The sequence below is a fragment of the Felis catus genome, chromosome A2, assembly GCF_018350175.1.
Source record: "Felis catus isolate Fca126 chromosome A2, F.catus_Fca126_mat1.0, whole genome shotgun sequence".
Taxonomy (NCBI): domain Eukaryota; kingdom Metazoa; phylum Chordata; class Mammalia; order Carnivora; family Felidae; genus Felis; species Felis catus.
The window spans coordinates 76,839,004-76,859,182 of NC_058369.1; the positions used below are offsets into that span (position 1 = coordinate 76,839,004).

At 41.4% G+C, this 20,179-nt stretch overlaps 1 protein-coding gene across 30 annotated transcripts in view; it reads left to right on the forward strand.

Moving 5' to 3' along the window:
• NRCAM (neuronal cell adhesion molecule) overlaps positions 1-20,179 on the forward strand; it is a 290,847-nt gene that overhangs the window by 266,462 nt on the left and 4,206 nt on the right. For 29 of the 30 annotated variants that reach the window (XM_045052233.1, XM_045052235.1, XM_045052246.1 and 26 more), the window contains 2 exons: positions 10,550-10,681; positions 11,501-11,579. In XM_045052233.1, coding sequence (XP_044908168.1) covers positions 10,550-10,681; positions 11,501-11,579 — 211 coding nt within the window. Of the gene's footprint in view, positions 1-10,549; positions 10,682-11,500; positions 11,580-14,698; positions 14,761-20,179 lie in introns of all 30 variants that reach the window. The other variant, XR_006594115.1, reaches the window with a different exon arrangement.

Below are 20,179 nucleotides of genomic sequence, written 5' to 3' on the forward strand. Positions count from 1 at the left end.
TCATGATGCCCCTAATGTTGAAATCTGATGTATCTCAGATAAAAAGAGAAATAGTGCTTAAATATTTTTTTAAAACCCGCACCTAACATGATTTTCTGCCTTGTTTCTTTTAATAGTGCGCTAGTAAGTAAACATTGCTTGCCTAAAGGGATGGCATTTGCCATAACACTTTCAACTGCTCAAGAATAATTTTTATCCTGGGTTCCCCTTCCTTAAAAATATTTTTTTTCAATGGAAGCATGAATTCTATTCTCTTTCTGTTCCTTCTCCATGCAGGTTAGATAGTCCCTGCGAGGAGAGAAATGAAGGTTCTCTATGATCCTTCTAAATTTTAATGTTTTTATGTGTGTTTTAGTTTTTACCTTAAAAACAGATGAAAAACAGTAAGAGAGGAACCGCTGAGAAAAAACATGCATGACGTCCTCCACAGTTGGACACATCAGCCTCTACTGCTTTTAGTTCACCACTGATTAAAGGGGAAAAGAGATGCCTCTGGGTTTACTTTTTTTTTTTTAATTTCCTTACAGATTTTAAGAGATGTTAATGAAACCCAAGCCTACAAATATATAATTACAAAAGGATTACTTAAACCGAGAAGTAGAGTCCGGGATAATGCAGTTAGCTGTGCTAACGCCATAGTGACCCTTTCCCTCAACAACCCTTAATTTGAACAGGGACACACTCTTGAGATCTTTAGGAGTCCTTTATGTGGCTCTGTGTCTTTATTTGGGTGAAGCCTTCAGCGTCTGTATAAGAGTTATTATTGGTTCGCTGTGTCTGTTCAATTTCTGTGTCCTTTTAAAGGGACAGCTTCTGTGTCCCTTTTAAGTAGTTCTGGGGCCTGGGATTCTAGGAAATAGATCTGTGAAGGCATCTATAGAAATGAGCCCAAAACACACGGATAATGGATTTGAGTTCTGGTCTCAGTGTTGCTGATGGATGGACATGGCTTTATCCATAGCCTTTTACTTTCTCACCTTCAGGACCAGTCATCAGAACACTTTTGTGAGGGAACTAGTTGGGGTACGGGAATAGGGAGAAACTAACTGGCAGGTCAGGAACCGAACGTGATTCTTTTTTTTTTTTTTTAATTTTTTTTTTCAATGTTTATTTATTTTTGGGACAGAGAGACAGAGCATGAACGGGGGAGGGACAGAGAGAGAGGGAGACACAGAATCGGAAACAGGCTCCAGGCTCTGAGCCATCAGCCCAGAGCCCGATGCGGGGCTCGAACCCACGGACCGCGAGATCGTGACCTGGCTGAAGTCGGACGCTTAACTGACTGCGCCACCCAGGCGCCCCTCGAACGTGATTCTTGATGTAATTAGCAGCCGACTGTGGTCAGTCAGTTAGGACTGAACAGCGTTGGGCACCGGGGAGCTGGTGACCAGTCCTCTCTGTGGTCAGACTCCCACTGAATAATTACACCAGAGTTGGTCCCACCACAACCAGTGAAGTCAAGCAACAAGCTAAAGAATAAACAAAAATCAGGTTTATCGTTTGGCCTGAACAACAACAACAGAAGGATGATATAGAAGGTTCAATCAGTTCAACAGCTGATGTCTATCGGGCCCATAAAAGGCACCAGCCTTTTCGAAGGCACTGTGTAGGCACAGTAAGTGTAGGCACTTACTGATGGGTCTTGCCTTTGATATGCTGAAAATCTGGCAGGTGAGACTAACAATTAAAAAAAAAGATATGACACTCCTACTCCTTTGGCTGGCATGTAAAAGAAGTTGATGAGTGGAGAGTAAAAGCAAGGAGCGTTGGAATTTCTGCACTAGAAGTACAATATCTTCTCTGAAGATCAGCTAAGTGAGGGCACCTGGGTGGCTCAGTCAGTTAAGCGTCCGACTTAGGCTCAGGTCATGATCTCACGGTTCATGAGTTCGAGCCCTGCGTCAGGCTCTGTGCAGACAGCTCAGAGCCTGGAGCCTGCTTTGGATTCTGTGTCTCCTTCTCTCTCTGCCCTTCCCCTGCTCACACTCTGTCTGTCTCTCTCTCTCTCTCAAAAATAAATAAACATTAAAAAAAAATTTTTTAAGAACAAGCTAAATGCTCTTCTGTTGCAAGTATCTCACTGTGGTTCTGCCTTGACACCTTCAATAAATACACCAAGGCTAAATCCATCAGTTCCGTGATTCCAAATTTTTTTAAGAAATTAATGTTTTGCCTGGGATCTTTGTCACTGATGTTTTACATACATGTTCGTATTTACTGTGTCTGGTGATGGATCATATTCCTATCATTCTATATTCCTTTAAGAGGAAAATCTCTCAGAGACAGAGGGAGACACAGCATCCAAAGCAGGCTCCAGGCTCTGAGCTGTCAGCACAGAGCCTGACCCAGGGCTCGAACTCATGAACCGTGAGATCATGACCTGAGCCAAAGTCGGACGCTTAACCGACTGAGCCACCCAGTCACCCCAAGCATGTAAACTTTTATGTTGAATATGATGTAGCTGGCAGTAAGAAACAATTTCATTACCCAGTTGTGAATTTGAGTGGCTTATTTTTTTTTTAATTTTTTTTTCAACGTTTATTTATTTTTGGGACAGAGAGAGACAGAGCATGAACGGGTGAGGGGCAGAGAGAGAGGGAGACACAGAATCGGAAACAGGCTCCAGGCTCTGAGCCATCAGCCCAGAGCCTGACGCGGGGCTCGAACTCACGGACCGCGAGATCGTGACCTGGCTGAAGTCGGACGCTTAACCGACTGCGCCACCCAGGCGCCCCATTGAGTGGCTTATTTTAAGAGATTAAGGAAAATTTAAGGATTTCCTGTGGATCGTTCTGAAAGATAACTTGATCCAATTAAATAAATCATAATTATCTAAAAAAATTGTAGTGAACTGAGTCACCAAACTACATATTTTATACATAGCTAGGAGTCGCTTTTGTTCATGTCGGTAAAAACCAAGGGACATGATACATTCCATTGCATATGTTGTTTTCATACCACGGCGCTTAAAACTGTTCTATACCCACAACATGTAAACAAGAGTAATATAGCGAAAGTTATACCTGTAAGTACAAGCAGAAAAGAAGAAAAGTTTTTCAAATTGGACCTTGACCAAGCAAAAGTCAAACTGACTTAAAAGTAGTCATTTTGCCCTACTGCGCGACAGAATTTTATCAGAAATTGCAGAGCGTTTACATTTGGAGGGAGCACCCATTATGTTTCACTATTCAATGTATTCCCAAATCAGGTGCTCTACTTACATCTTGGTCACGCCCACCAGGAGACGGGGCCACTTTAATTTTTAGCAGGTGATGAAAACCCTTGCCCCCACCCCAGTGCATCGTGCTGTGTATGTGATAAATTGGGTGGCCGGTGAGCATTTGTGACAAGTGGAATGTTGTCCAGCTTTCTGTTTAGGCCTTTATCGTGCAAGTAAATATGTTTAGAAATAACTATTTCTTTAGGAATGGTTTTGAAGGTGAGAGGTTTGAATTGATAACTTAGATAAATTTGAAGGCATTTGAGTTCACCAAGAGATTCATCTTGTGAGCCTTAAAACACAATTCTTTCCATAGTTCACTTAAACTTGTTAAGGTATAACAATTCTTTTTATAAACATCGTTAGAGAAACTCAGTAGTTTCATAAGGCAAAGTGCAGATAAAGAAAAAGATTTAATTATAGTGGGAATGGGGGCACCTGGCTGGCTCAGTCGGTTGAGCGTCTGGCTTCAGCTCAGGTCATGATCTCGCAATCTGTGAGTTCGAGCCCCCGTCGGGCTCAGTGCTCACAGCTCAGAGCCTGGAGCCTGCTTCGGATTCTGTGTCTCCCTCTCTCTCTCTGCCTCTCCCCTGCTTGGGCTCGCTCTCTCTCTCTCTCTCTCTCTCTCTCTCTCTCTCTCCCTCAAAGAATAAACATTAAAAAATAAAACTTACAGTGGAAATATATACAATTATGCAGTCTGGATATCTGCTCAAGTTTTCTTTGAGGATATTTTCATGTGGTCTTTCATTTTAATTGATTTATTTGACATGACTAGATTTATAATACCCTAAAATGATAAACCTAAGCATCCTCGGTTTTTGGTGTTAGCGTATAAAGAATTTTCCTTTCTTGAAGCATTGAGTGATTTCCAGTTCTTAAAGGTATTTAAATTAGTTGTTTTTGCAAACGTCCCATAGGCAAAGAGGAATGAAGGAAGGAAGAAATTGTAAATGGTTCTCAGAGCTTCTTTGGGGTAAAGGGTCTAATGCCAGGAACATACCCAGTTTGAGTTGGTACTGAGGGGTCTCTGGTTTTGTGAGTCGAGAGGATGTGTTTGAGACCAGCCCGGGTGAGGCGTGTGCCATGCTCACTGTGACTCATACTTAGGTGTGATGCCACGGGGCGTTCCACTTGGAAACAGGGGGCCAGTGGGGTTGTGTTATGCATAGGACCGTGAATGTCTTTGTGTGGGGCACAGTTGGGTTGGGAGTTTGGGTTTTTAATCATCTTTGGCTCTTTATATCAAATGAATGACAGAATTCAGCAGATCACCTTCTAGTCACAGTATAGACAAAAACCCTTACAAAAACAGAGGGAAAAATGACTCTTCACCTACTTTATTCAGGTAATTCAATTTTTGACATCATTTACACATGTAAATTTTCCCTTGGAATTAGGACAGAATTTTTGAAATGCTTTTCAAGCTAAAATAACTTGCTGAGAGAGTCACAACTTTTTATGTCAAGGGGGACTGGAATCCAGCAGGATCCTGCAGTCTGACTAGGCAACCGATGTGGAGATGATCGCACTTGAATAGAATAAATTGTTCAAATCGTGCGTTTCATTGTTACCACACCAAATTTGACTGCGTAATTTTCGTTATTGGAACGGTATCCTGATACACCAGAAATGATTGAAGTTTCTAAAATAAAGAAAATGTTCATGGGCGATGCAAGAGTATTCATATTAATGCATAAGATGAAAAACAATCCCTGCTTGCTTAAAGAAGGGCTGTGTGGCACACGCTCGCTTTGTGATTCATCATCCGTAGTATTTACGCTCAGTCGCTTGGTGCGTTCTTGAGGAAATGCTGCCTTTGCTGCAGAACCCATAGGCAAAATGCATTTTGTGCATGTCTTTCATTACACGAGCATTATGATTTTTAAAGTCATGGGGCGCCTGGGTGGCTCAGTCAGTTAAGCGTCTGACTTGGACTCAGGTCGTGATCTCACCGTTCCTGAGTTCGAGACCCGTGTCGGGCTTTGTGCTGACAACTCAGAGCCTGGAGCCTGCTTGGGATCCTGTGTCTCCCCCTCTCTCTGCCCCTCCCCCACTCACACTCTGTGTCTCTCTCTCTCTCTCTCTCTCTCTCTCTCTTTCTCAAAAATGAATGAACAGGGGCGCCTGGGTGGCACAGTCGGTTAAGCGTCCGACTTCAGCCAGGTCACGATCTCGCGGTCCGGGAGTTCGAGCCCCGCGTCAGGCTCTGGGCTGATGGCTCAGAGCCTGGAGCCTGTTTCCGATTCTGTGTCTCCCTCTCTCTCTACCCCTCCCCCGTTCATGCTCTGTCTCTCTCTATCCCAAAAATAAATAAACGTTGAAAAAAAAATTAAAAAAAAAAATGAATGAACATTAAAAAAGGTTTTTTTAAAGTCATGTATCATTTATAAGATCTATAATCACGAGTGACTTTAAAAAAAATTAAAGGTAATATTCGGCAGCTTATTAAACTACACTTTAAATTATGAGCAAAAATCATAATGTTTAAAGAAAGAGAAATCCATGCTCCTGCTATTCTGTTCCTTGTGTTTTTGTAAAGACCTTGTGTAAAGAGCTCTAGGAAAGTGGTGCATGAAACTGAAAAGAGGACTATCCATTCACAGTTATTATTAGGGGTGCTTTTTGTTATCGATGGCTTGTAACTTCAAAATACCGAAAGCTCAAGGAGACATTTTGTTCGTTTATGGCTAGAATACATAATACGTAATAATAGTAACAGCCTAGCGTTTAGTCACCTCGGATCTACACCGGGCGACTGGTTCTCATGGCTTTTCTCATTCACTTCTTCACCACAGTCCTGTGAGGTGGGCTGGGTGAGTACCCACTTACACGTCAGGTCACTGGAGTGTCACCCGGCTGGGATGTGAAAGAACTGGGGTTCGAGGCTCAGCCTTCCAGTGCTGGAGGAGAGGCTCTCACTCCACCCACGTCCAGGGTCACAGAGGCCCACGCCCCAAGGGAGACAGGCTTAAGTGACCACTTTGTTTGGCACCTGCCACGTCTGTCCAGCTATTCCGGACCCCTGAAGACGCCGATGTACTCCCAGCTTGCGGCTAGCTAGAACGAGATGCCACCTGTGACATCAGATTGTGGCTTTTTTTTTTTTTTTGTCCTTGTATAGGACAGAAGGCAAACCCTTGAGAAAACAATTTTTTTTTTCTCCAGTGTTGCTATACGTACAATTCCAGCTGCAGCTGGCGGGTAGTTCAAGGTGAACAGCCGTAACGGGTGGGCCGTTGTTGTGTGCCAGCAGTGGAGAGATAGGAGAAGGCCACGGATGTAGCTATGATAAAGAGTAAGTCGTGATTAAGCCCTGGTGACCTCAGTTAACATAGTCCCTCCAGGAGCAAATACCGTTCGTCCAACTCCCGCGTCCTCCCACTTTCCCAGCTCTGCCCAGTAGGGCTGCCAGACTGAGTCCAGTGTGAAAGCACACCTTCTACCGCTCGTGCTCCTCCTCCCCTCCATGCTGGGTTCTGACATGTGAGTGTCAGTGCTCGGCATGGAGGCGTACCATTCTGGCTAATGTTTAAACCCTGCCTTAATGAGCTGCTTTTCTCTCTGACTTGTGCTAAATAACTTCAGGAACCTAGATTCAGCTTTCCTCTCTGCTTCGTTCATGAATCTTTTTTTTTTTTTAAGTTCATTTATTTATTTTGAGAGACAGAGAGAGAGCAAGTGAACAGGAGAGGAGCAGAGAGAGAGAAGTCCAAGAGGGTTCTCACTGTCAGCACAGAGCCCGACGTGAGGCTCGATCTCACAAACCATGAGGTCATGACCTGAGCTGAAATCAAGAGTTCAAAGCTGAACCAACTGAGCCACCCAGGCGCCCCTCCTTTGTGAATCTCCTTACCATGACACCATCTCTGCCTTTTATAGTCTGAATTCTTAAGGTATATTTCTTAATTTTTTCCCCTGGCACAAACTGAAAAACAAACCAGACGAGACCATACGTGGTGTGTGGGTGCTGTGGATCTTTGCCCCCAGTCCTGTGAGGACCCCACCTCCTCGTCGTCTCTGTCTCCCATCAGCGCCTGTCTTCTCGGATATCATAAAAGATGTGACGCAGATTTGCTTTTACCGGGCCCAACGGGTTTTTTTGGTCAACTGTCTTTGGCCAAGGAAATGTTTTGCTCTTTTTTGTTTTTAATGTTTATTTATTTTTGAAAGAGAGAGAGCACGAGCCAAGGAGGGACAGAGAGAGAAGGGGGACAGAGGATCTGAAGCAGGCTCTGAGCTGTCAGCACAGAGCCCTGTGTGGGTCTCCAACTGACAAACCATGAGATCATGACCTGAGCCCAAGTCAGACGCTCAGCCGCCCAGACTGACTAAGCCACCCAGACGCCCCCGATTTGCTCTTTCTATACATTTCTAACTATTTTAATTCAAGAGGACATTTTTGTGCTTAATGGATTCTTCATAAATAGCTATTTATTAGCTCTGCCTCCTGCACATTATTATTCTAGTTCATGAGCGTTGCCTCAGAGACCTACTCCCACAGAGCACAGGTTATCTGGGAGACATCAAGCAATGTGCTAGCAGAACACTTATTAAAACTGACTTGTATATATGCTAACTAATTTGGATGTAAATTTTAAAAAACAACTGACTTATAGGAACCAGCAAATTTTATTCCTCTGGCTTATTTTCTTTTTTCATATCCTTTATATTTGTCTTTTTATTTAATGTATTGCTTTATGGATTACTCAAGCGTGACCATAATTTTATTGTAAAGATTTAAATAAAGTGAAAATCCTCTTTCATTCTCCTACTTAATCCTACAAATACCTGCCCACTGAAACTCGGATTCAAGAAGAAAAGGCCCCACAGGCTTCAGTGTGTGTGTGTGTGTGTGTGTGTGTGAAGCACAGTGGTGGCCATGACTTGGGTTTGTACGTGTATCTGCAGTTAAGATGATCTTAGAGTGTTCTAGGAAGAGTTGAAGCCTCTCGTAGCCACTCTGGGCTTTAGATCCCTTCTTATGTGGATGGGAAGTCAGTAGAAGTTCTTTTCACTTATATAATTTTTGTTTAAGCCAACTTCTGGTGCACTAGTGTGTGTTTAGGTGAGCACACGCACGCATGCTCCTGCTGTGTCTGCCTGATCTTAAAGAGTGGGATTGTGAAATATTTGATTCTTTTCTTTTTGGAACATAGAGGTAAAAATTCAAAATCAATTTGGCTGTTCCCTCATCGACTGTCAAAGAAACATTTCCACTTCTTGCGTAGTTACACAATAGCCACCCGCCAGCAGGAAGTTCGGCCTCGGCAATCACCACCTTTCTAAGACCATGTCTGTGCTGGCACTTGAGTATCTCGTTGCATGTTGCCCTTATTGGTTGTATTTAATTGGATGGAAAATGTAAAAGCAGATACTATTTACAACAAGGCTGGAAGTGACTGAGCATACTAAAAACAAGGACTCTTTAACTTCAATCAGATGCTCGATAGACTTACACCAGTTGGCTTGGGGTTCCGTTTTGGAGAAAAAGCACGCCATCAAAGACCAGGTGCAAACCGAAAGAAATGTATTGCCAAGGAGCGTGTCACGATAGACTTTCAAAATCTTTTTACCTGTCTCAGGGAAAGTCTCTATAGCATTTTGGTTTTTGGAAAGACTTCTGCAGAGTTGATGTCTGGACGTGTTTTCTGGAATGCATTAGAGCAGTAGAGCATACTGGCTAGTATGAGTTTATTCCCTATGCCCACCTCGAAGGATTAAAGAAGGTGTTGCCCTCAACACAGTGCCTAGCCGATAGTAAGAGTTTCAGAATGTTAGCTGTCGTTATCACTGCCTTCCTCTTCATCTTCGTCATCATGATTCTGGTGTGTGTATGGAGGGAGGGCACTGCCTATACTCCTGCCTTGGTTATATCTAGTTATGATACAACTCAAAACCCCTCTAGCCAATGAGGCACAAAGGGAGATTGCGAAAGGCTACTGGCGTTTGATTTATATTCCAGATCACGTATTTCCACTTCTCATTGTATTTCTTAAACACACATACACACGTTCTTCACATTCTTCATACTTGATTTTTAGGCATTTCATTTTTCTCCCTCTACTTTGTGTGGAGAAAACTAAGGCGATGAGGTGCTATTTTGGCAACAGAGAGCTGACCCTGGGATATGTGTAGCCATGTTTGTTTCTGCATCCAGAGATCACATGTGCCCAACCCAACCACGTTAAGTGCACTCAAATAAACTCAATCAGATCGAAAGCATGGTATAGGCATGCTTATGAATCAAAAGAAGAAAACCTTTTACTTTGATTATGGTCAAAAAAAATAATAATAAAGGCCTTTAAAAAAGTTTCGTACCAATTTATTTAAACAAATCCTCACGGGCATGTCTGAATGGCCATTGATGCTGCACTTTGTCCCATTTGATTGACACTTTTGAATAATACCAGAAATGCTAATTATTCTGTGTTTTTCTTAGGATATTTGCATACTGTGACTAGTTGAATAAGGGGCTTCACATTTATTGACTCAAACAGAATAGATGAAGACAAAGAGTATGTATACATGTGAATGAGTATTTTCTCTTTAAGCTGGTCATTTATTCCAGTAATGATTTCCCCGATCAATATGCCTCTCAAAGGCTTTTAAACGGATTCTAAACAATAACGAATATTGAATATTGATCCTTTGAGGGTAAATCAGAGTTTTTCAGACATTTCCAAAAATCCTTTAGAACCAACTCTTGTAAATGAGATAAATAACAAATCTAAGGAATGTTTTAGGTGCAAATTGAGATGTTCTATAAAATAATAAGGCTGGTTATCTTATGTAGACAGGTTTCTTGTGTGTTAAAGCTTTCTGTTTTAAAAGAAGATTTATAAAACATTTTGGAAAATGGCGATATCACTGCAATGATATTTTAGCCTCCAAAAGTGGTTCCTTTGAAGAAAAAATACTCCATTAGATGTATACATTCTGTTCTGTTTAAAACTCGGTCTTCCATTCTTACCGTTGTACTTAATGTACAATTTATCTATAGACGGTACTATTAAAAACTGGCTTGGGACTATGTTTCTATTGAGAATATATAGTTAAAATAACTGTGAACACAATGTTTAGCAGGATTCGTTAGCATTTGATGGCATTAGCATTCAGATTTCGCTATTTGAATTTTTTTAATTCATGAAGATTTTTCAAAGTTTTTATATAACTCCTGCTTTATCATAACTGACAGATTGCAATGTGGGGCCACGGTAAAATGTATAAAAGCTCGTACACTATGGTAGTTTTTTGCTTCAAGAGACTACACCCGTCCTCATCTCCCCCTTAACCCATTCCCCCCGACACCACTGATTTGTTTTCCAGCAATGGCAAGCCGACAGGTGGATATTGCGACTCAGGGCTGGTTCATTGGTCTGATGTGTGCCGTCGCTCTTCTCATCTTAATTTTGCTAATCGTTTGCTTCATCAGAAGAAACAAGGGTGGTAAATATCCAGGTAAGAGAGAAAGAGTAAAATTGCCTTGTAGTGCTGCATCATTATCCTAAACTAAAATGAAATGATGAGAGTAAATACGTAGGTAGTAATAAGTATATTTTCCCAGAGCCATAAATTTGGATGTTCTGTCCAATTTTTGATCCTTTTTTTTTTAATTGGAGCCTAAACATGGTCAAGGATCAGAAGGTGCTTGGTGGAATAAATTAAGCTGTTCTCTGAAGATATTAGTGATTCTGCTTCCATAGGCTACACAAAAGTCATAGGTGCTAAAGTCGCACCTACAACCAACAGGCTGAAGGGGAAGGTTCATGGAAGTCTTCTGGAGGAAGGAATGCATGAACTGAGTCTTGATATCATGACATGTAACATTACTTTTCCTTTCCCGTTAATGTTTTGTTCAATTTAGTGGTTCCGATGAATTTCTACTTACCTGGCCATTTCCCCGTCAGTGACAAGAAAACAAAACACCTGCAAAAGAATAAGATTTGCTAAAATGACTTGTAACCTTGACTATTGTAAATAAATAGATTAGTCCAATAGGGGAGAAATCACAGAAACTTAAAACTTATTCCTTCATCAGTAAGATGCATACAGGAAGTCAACTTTATAGGTTAACAAACGTTCATTCTATTAGGTTGTCTTAGAGAGACGAAAAAAGCAAAGTATATGCGTGGCCACATAACACATCTGGCTGTATAACATCCCGCTGTGTGTAGAATCATTTTCCACCGCCACACATCTCAGAGAGTGCACTCTTTAAAATTTTCAATAGGGAAACGCAGAATCAATAGATAATATTGTCGCTTTGAAATGTTTTAGTTAAGGAAAAGGAAGATGCTCACGCTGATCCTGAAATCCAGCCTATGAAGGAAGACGATGGCACTTTTGGAGAATACAGGTGAGCACTGCTTCGCAGACTCCCTTCACCTTCCCTTCCCTGCACAGACTGTCTGCTCATACAGACCTCATCCGACGGGATTCGGCCAGGAACAGGTTCTGTGGCCTTTCATATTTTCCTCAAATATTAGTTTAGAAACACTTCCATGTCTAAATGTTTACGCATCCCTCACGATGAAAATATTCCCACTTTGCATCAAGAGATAAATTTCCATTTCAGTCATAGGTTTGGCAATGAAGTGTCTTCCACTCTGCCATATTTTCCCAGAGGCATTGGTGCTGTACCGATCAAACCAGGAAAAGCTGGTGTGTTAGGATAAGAGTTAAAACAACAATAAAGACCCTACAAGACCTGCATTCCACAGGATACGACACCTGTCATTTTCTAAGTAGTGCATTTATAAAATTGGTGTCACTCTTTCTACTCCTGGATTTGATGCTTGTTTTCCAAAATAAATGTCTATATACCCTGGCCACTAATCATAAAAGGATGATAAGGTTGTTTAAGAAGCTGTAAATTATTAAGAGTATCATAGCCCTCTAGCCTGTGTGTTAACTCACACAACTCTGATAATACATTCTTGGCTTGGCTTCATTTTTAACATAGCCTATGTGCTGAGTAATGAAAAAAGAGAGACAGGAAGAGAAACTCTTTGAAGATATTCTTGCCTAAGAGTTACTTGTCTTTTTAAAAAAGAGATAAAAGAGCTAATTGATTTTTTTAAGTTTAAAATAATGTTTAAAAACAGAAACTATGTATTTATTCATTTAAAAAATTGAGATTTGGGTGGCCCAAAAGAACACTTCTATTTATAAAATGCTTTTTTACACCTTGCTTTTTCCTTCTATGATGCTCTTGATTATAAAATATATATATTATATAAACATTTATATATCATATAAAATATAATAAATTAATATAAATATAAAATAATAAATACAAAAATATATAAATTATATATTTTTTAAAATATGCACTGAGTCCAAACTGAGCCTTTTTTGGCAGAAGAAAAGGCTTTTAGGTAACAAAATATTTCACTATTATGATTGCCAGGTGACATTTATAGAAAATTGTGCTAATTTCCACCCATCTCTAGAGCTCATTTTTGGCATTTCCATGTCAATATGCCGAGGGGCTGAATAATGCCAAGTATACGAAAATAGGATAACATTGAGAAAAACCATGTCTTTTGGACAAATTTGGTTTCGTACCAGTTTCCATGCAGACACAAGTTTAGCCTTTGTGTCTCGGCATCTAAGCCTTCATACACTCTGATCTTCTCTTCAACAGAAATGATTATGATTCGTAAAGCTTCTCAGAAAGTCTGTATCTCACGATACAGAAAGGTGTCTAATGAGGGTTGTCTTGGTGTCACCAGTTGACCCTGGGACTCGGTCTGTGGAAACCTCACGGGCCACCTCTGCCCACTCCACATTACACGGTAGGGCAGCCGGCAGATGGCCATAACCTAGGAAAACCAAGTCTGATCCTGGATGAGTTGCAACCCTGGCTGATTTCATTCACTCTACTACATGTTTTTCCTGTACAGCGGGTGAGGTGATGATTACTAGGGAACTTCTTTTTAGATAAAGTTGTTGTGGCTAGATTTCTACACAAGTTATGCACACCACTCCCTTATTTATTGTGATGAAGTGAAAGCTTTATGGTAGCCTGAAACAACTCCGCATTTGCATGAATTGGAAATAAACCCTTGCACCTCATACATTCGTCACGTGGTGATGGATTCCTGTCATACATTATCACGCTTAAGTGAATCCGGCGATGTACTGCTCACCTCGTGGGTCTCAAATGTCAGCTCGTGGTTACACGGTCTGATGTCATGTGACTTTCTCAGGGCAACCATGCTGCTTACTCCAACAAGACGTGATTGAAATCGAGGTTGAATGAGAACCAGCTTGGAATCAAGAAATTGTTAGTTTCACTGTCCTCTCAGCCATTACCTTTGATTCCTTTAGGTATGGCACTTAACTTGTCTGGGTCTCAATGTCTTTCATCTGTAAAATGATACAGTTGTTCAAATATTAGATGATCACCGAAGGCTTCTAGTTCCATGATTTCTAACCTCCTCCACGAGATGTCTGCTCACAACTTTTAATATGATTTGGGGTTCCAGAGCGGTACATGGCAAGTATTTGGTGACTGGCCTCATTGTCACTGTGTTTACATTCATTTTATTTTACATTTACATTTATCATATTTCTTTGTCATGGTGGTGATGCACATGTGATATGTTTGTGAAGCGTTTTCACATGACTGTCTTTAGCTTATGCCTTGAGTTTCTCAGAAGAGAAAGACTTTTCTTTGGGCCTGTTGAGCACAAATCTGTTGGTTCGTGTGTGAAGACAAAAACATTTGTCACACATATAATTACTCTGATGTGGGAGATGCCAAGGGAAGGTTCTGACGGGTGTCTCAACTGAAAACACAATTTAGTCATTTTTACCCAGACTGAAAGTCCTTAAGGACAAGCCCACAAGTGAAATCACTTTCCCAAATACCCAACTGCCCTTTGCTAGAGATACGGCTTTATCCTGTGACTTCCTGACACTACCTCAGAATTTTTTCCCTTTGGATTCTTTTCTACTTAAAAAAAAAAAAAAAGTCGTTTAGTTTTTTGGATGTTACAATTAATGAAACAGTTCCAACTATTTATTCCAACAGATGCCTTTTTTTTTTTTAATAATACATTTAAGTGTCATTCTCCTTCCTAAATCACCAGGGTCCCTTCTCTGTTTTGCACCTTCTGGAAGTTTTGAGCTTTGTATTATTTATTGATTCTTACTCTTTTTCGTTCTGAAAACAGATTAATACGCTGATCACACACCGACGCAGACAAAATTAGGGCTATTACCCAATGTAAATGAATTCCATTTATGATTTGCTCATTCTCCAGCGTGAGGCTGAAACAGCCTCGACATGGTGGGCTCTCAGCCAGAGGGTTTTTCATAGTGCAAACAGGGATGGAACTTCAATGGCCAAATTTGATTTTTTTTCCCCGTAAGCTGTAACCTTGTGCCCTAACTCCAACTCCCACCCCCAAGCAGTTACCCTCTGGTGGAAGCCTGCAGCTTGCTTTGTTTGTTTCTTTAATTATACAGACAGTAGGATCTGCATCCTTACTAGCATATAGAAAAATCAGAGAAACAATGCAACCAACCATGTAAGTATTTTTTTTTTAATTGTCTAGATGCATTCCTTTAAAAACCAGAATGACCCTAGGTCATAAACCATATGGCCATGGTACTTGAACTCATAGCATAAATGGAGGCTGTCTGCACAGGGATCTTGCCATTCGAGTAAACATGATCCTGTTGCAGGCATGCTAACCCGTGCTCCTAAGGCTTGAATGATACGAAGGTGTGTCATGTTTGATTTGCTATCTGCTTCCAATGTATTCTGCTCACAAACGTAAACTGGTATGTGAACAGTATAAATCGTGACGGACTTTTAGAGAGAGTGTTTGGGTCACGAAGGTCAATCTAACGGCAGTGTGATTTGGCGGTAGGAGGATCGTGACCACAAGAAAAACCGAATGATCACAAATGTACCTGTTGTTGCTGAATTTTAACTCAATAGACATTCCTTGGGTCCCTCCTGTGTGCATAACCCTGAAGTATTACTGAAACAAAGGTGAACTCCTTCAAATTCATTCCTAGGGAAAGAGAGAGGAAGAAAATATATAATCTAGTGCTTTGTCTGACATCATGAAATTCATTAAGAAGGAATGAAAATTTCCCCATGTTAGAATTCTGGGAAATTTTCTAAAATGCCCACCTGTCTTTTATTGTTATTTTACAATGAATTCATTCATTCAACCAGTATTTATTGAGTGCCTACTGTATGCCGGGCTGTGGGGATAGTAAAAACAATAGAATGTTAACCTCCCTAGCTTATAGTCTAGCAAGGGACACGGGAAAGTAAAAGACCAATCTGAGCACTGTGGGAAAAATTCTATGAAAAGGATATAACTCAGGTACCGGGGAGCAGGGGCGGGAAGCCAAGGCCAACTGGGTGGCACGGAAGGAGGGTAATGTGAGAAGCCTTCCCAGAGGAAGCGGTGTCAGAGATGAGTTTTCTTTTATTTATTTTTTTTTTAATTTTTTTCAACGTTTTTTATTTATTTTTGGGACAGAGAGAGACAGAGCATGAACGGGGGAGGGGCAGAGAGAGAGGGAGACACAGAATCGGAAACAGGCTCCAGGCTCCGAGCCATCAGCCCAGAGCCTGACGCGGGGCTCGAACTCCTGGACCGCGAGATCGTGACCTGGCTGAAGTCGGAGGCTTAACCGACTGCGCCACCCAGGCACCCCCAGAGATGAGTTTTGATGCTGTGATGTGACCCTTTCTTTCCACTGCTCAACCATCTTCATTCTTGGCCATGAGTATCAAAAATATATTCTGTAGCTACATGTGCTATGTTATGGCTATTTTATGACATATTTTGAAATTTGTTTAATCTTTGATGTCCTAGGCTAAGAGTTCACTAACATCTGATGCCTCCTGTCCTTAACATCTCTCATAAAACGTGGTTGAATATTTTTAAGCTTTGACTACTGTGTACCTAAATAAGTATATGGCTTTTAAATCATCCCCCGTAACCTCCAATTCCTCTCATTTGGGACAATTCCCTTGACATCATGTCAAAAACAGTTTGTTTACTATTTCATTATAAAATTCATCTTTGAGGGGCACCTGGCTGGCTCAGTCAGGAGAGCATGCGACTCTAGATCTCAAGGTTGTGAGTTCAAGCCCTATGTTGGGCATGGAGGCTACTTAAAATTTAAAAACTTTTTTAACTGGGTGGCGCAGTCGGTTAAGCGTCCGACTTCAGCCAGGTCACGATCTCGCGGTCCGTGAGTTCGAGCCCCGCGTCAGGCTCTGGGCTGATGGCTCGGAGCCTGGAGCCTGTTTCCGATTCTGTGTCTCCCTCTCTGTCTGCCCCTCCCCCGTTCATGCTCTGTCTCTCTCTGTCCCAAAAATAAATTTAAAAAACGTTGAAAAAAAGTTAAAAAAAAATAAAAACCTTTTTAAAATTCATCTTTGAGTTGAAAAGCACTAAGTACTAATACAGTGCTTCAACACAGACTTGTACCTGAGTTGTATCCCTTTCGTAGAACTTTTCACAGTCATCACATCTGGAAACTTCTGAGTTGTGTGTGTTACACAAGGTATTTCTTAGAAAGAAAAAAAAATCTCTCTGAGGTGGGGGCCTGGAATGGAGAGAGGAGATGTGATGGCAGATAGATGAGTACTTATATTTTGGGGGCATAAATCACGTGCCAGTACTGTTCTGGTGCCTCGTACAATTTTTTCCCCCATTTAGCCATATTCTAATTGAAGTATGACATTACATCCCACCACTTTTTTTTTTCCAGCTTATTTGAGAAAGAGAGCCTTGAGCAGGTGAGAGGCAGAGGGAGAGAGGGAGAGAGAATCCCAAGCAGGCTCCACACTGTCAGCACAGAGCCCTGTGTGGGGCTTGAACTCACGAACTGTGAGATCATGACCTGAGCCAAAACCAAGAGTTGGACCCTCAACCGACTGAGCCGTCCACATGCCCCCATCACACCACTTTTTAAAAACCAGTCTTAGGAAGATGTTGAGCTGCCTTTGAACCGCTTTTCCTAGAAAGACTCTGTTTGTGGATAGAGCACTCCTCTCCTTTCCTTCTCTTGTTTCAAGCACAGCCCATGTTGCTATAGATTTTCTCTCATCCACTATGATCATTAAGTTGCAATGGATGCTTCTAGGGAGCTCCTTCTTGGCTCGCTATTATTCATAACTGATAGGGACTGCTTGTGTAACAATCCAAATGAATCAGCAGGAAGATATTACAATTAATAAAAAGAGTTTAGTGATGTTGCCTGACACAAAATTAGGGTGAAGTCGATTGTATTTCTGTATACCAGCGAACAGTTGGAAAGTAGGATCTGAAAAATGATCTCAGCTATGATAGCATAAAAATATGATGGAGGAATAAAGCCAGCAAAAAGATCTCCCAACTATTTCAGGGCCCTGTGTTACAGTCCACTGACTGATTTGTCTGTCCCTGCACCAAAACTACACTATCTTAGTACTATAACTTTTAATAAGCCTTGATATCTGATAAGTCAAGTCCCCCAACTTTGTTATTCTTCTTCAAGAATTTTTTAGGTATTCCTGGCCTTTTCATTTATACACATGCAGCTGAGAGTCAGCGTGCCAAGCAAGATCCACAGAGAAACCTGCTGGGTTTTTATTGGCAGTAAATTGAATCTAAAGACCAATATAAAGAGGGTTAACGTATGTAACGATACTTTGAGTCTTCTTGTCCACCATTCTGGTAAATCCCTCCATTTATTTAGCTCTTCTTTAATAACAATAAAACTTTCATTTTCTTCATAGGGAACGTAAAACATTTTTGTTGGATTTGTTCTTATATACTTCATATTTGTGTGATATAACTGGAATCGTTCTTTTAAATTTCATTTTCCAATTATTTGCAAGCATGGGAATAAAACGGACTTTTATGCTGGTATTGTATTAAGCAACATTACCAAACTCTCTTTTTATTCTAATGGCCGCCTGCATATTCTTTTGGATGTTTTACATACATGTAACCATACCAGTTATGAGTGATGACAGTTTTCTTTCTTCGTAATAGTATACCTTCCATTTCTTTTTCTCCGCACATCGCTTAGTACTTTCAATGCAGTTTTGGTTAAAAGTGACAATAGTACGCATCCCTACTATTTCTGATACCAAACAGAAATTGTCAACACTCACCATCAAAGATGGTGAAACTAAGTGTCTTGCAAATACCCAGGACATTCAAGATACTTGCTCTTCCTAGAGTATCGACATTTTTATTGTGAATGGGTGTTGAATTTTACCAAACACCTCTTCCTGAATCTACTGAAATGATCATAATATATTGTTCTTCTGCAAAAATGGAAAACTATATGAATTGAAGTTTTAATGCTGAAACAAACTTCCATTCCCTGGAATAAACCCAACTTGGTCATGATATGGTATCCTTCCGGTAGATTCCCGAATTCCATTTGCTCTTGATGTCTTTGGGATTTTCACATCTCTGTTCCTGAATGAGATTAGCCTGTAATTTCACTTTCCCCAAGTGTTCTTGTAGGTTTTAGGTATCAGGTTATACCAGATTCGTAAAATCATTAAAGGAGTGGTTCCTCTGATCTAGCAAACTTAACATGTCCAAAACTGAACCACTGATCTTCCGTCCCAAACACGCCGTACTCCCCAGTAAGGGTCATTCGATCCTTTCTGTTACTCAAACTGAAAATCCTGGTGTCCTCTTTTTCTCTCTTATTCCATATCAAATCCATCAGAAATCCTTTTGGTGCTACTTGCAAAATATGTCCATTATCTAGCCACTTTCTGCCGCCTCAGTGTTCCTCTCTCGTCCAGGCTCACAGTCCAGGCTCCTGTGTTTTTGCCCTAGTCGCCTTGGTCCCCTTGAGCAGGGGTCGGCAAACGTTTTCTGTAAAGACCCCACTCGTAAATATTTCAGACCTTACAGGCCACAGGGTCGAAGCTGCAACTCTACATGTCTGCTGTGGGGAGTGCAGAAGCAGCCACACACAATACAGAGGAAATGGGCATGGCCCAATTTTGCTGTAGGTTACCAAGGCCCGCCCTCCAGGCTAGGCTGTTCCCAACACTGATGACTGTAATCCTTTCAAACCCTAAGTCAGCTCTTGTCACTCATGTGTTGAAAACCTCCCAGTCGCTTTCCATCTCACTCAGAGCTAAAGACAGAAGCCTTCCAGTGTCCCCTGGAGGGCCCGGATCTAGCCCTGCCACCTTCTACTTTAGCTCTTCTCTGTCTCTCTCTGTCTCTGTCTCTCTCTCTCTCTCTCTCTCTCTCTCTCTCCTTCGGTACCAGCCACACAAGCTCCTCCCGGTTCCCAGAGTGCACCAGCCTTGCTGCCACCTCAGGGCATTTGCACTGCTTGCTACTCCTGCCAGAATGGCTCTCCCTCCACCTATCCACCTGCCTACCTCAACTCTTTTAAGTCTTTGGTCGGCTGTCACTTCTAATGAGGCCCTCCCTGGATACCCTATTTAGCGTCAACCTCTACACCCTCCCCTGACTCCTTTCATCCTCTTTCCTCAGTTCCGTGTTTTCCATAGCACTAATCACCTTCTGACACACTATGTAACCAATATTTCAATACGTTATTTTCCATGTTTTCCCCTAGTAGAAGTAAGCTTAATGAATTCAGGGCTTTAGTCTGTTTTGTTTGCTGCTATATCCCCAAGGACTAGAACATTACCAGTGTAGGCACTCAATAAATATTTACTAGATATATGAGTGGTTGAATGGGTGGAGAGGTGGCTGGATCAAAGAAATACCGTAGTGTGATCCTTGGAACACTAGCTCTCTGAAGTAGAGCTTGGAATCCAGGTGACAAAGACCTGCTTATTATTGAACACTCCAATGGACTTAAGTGCCTCACCAAGTCATGAGCAATGTTTCACAGGAAGTCTTCAGACAAAGCCTAGAGGTTAATGACTACAGATGTGCACGTTATTACTCGCAGTAGATCGGAGACGAGCTGCTCTCTCCC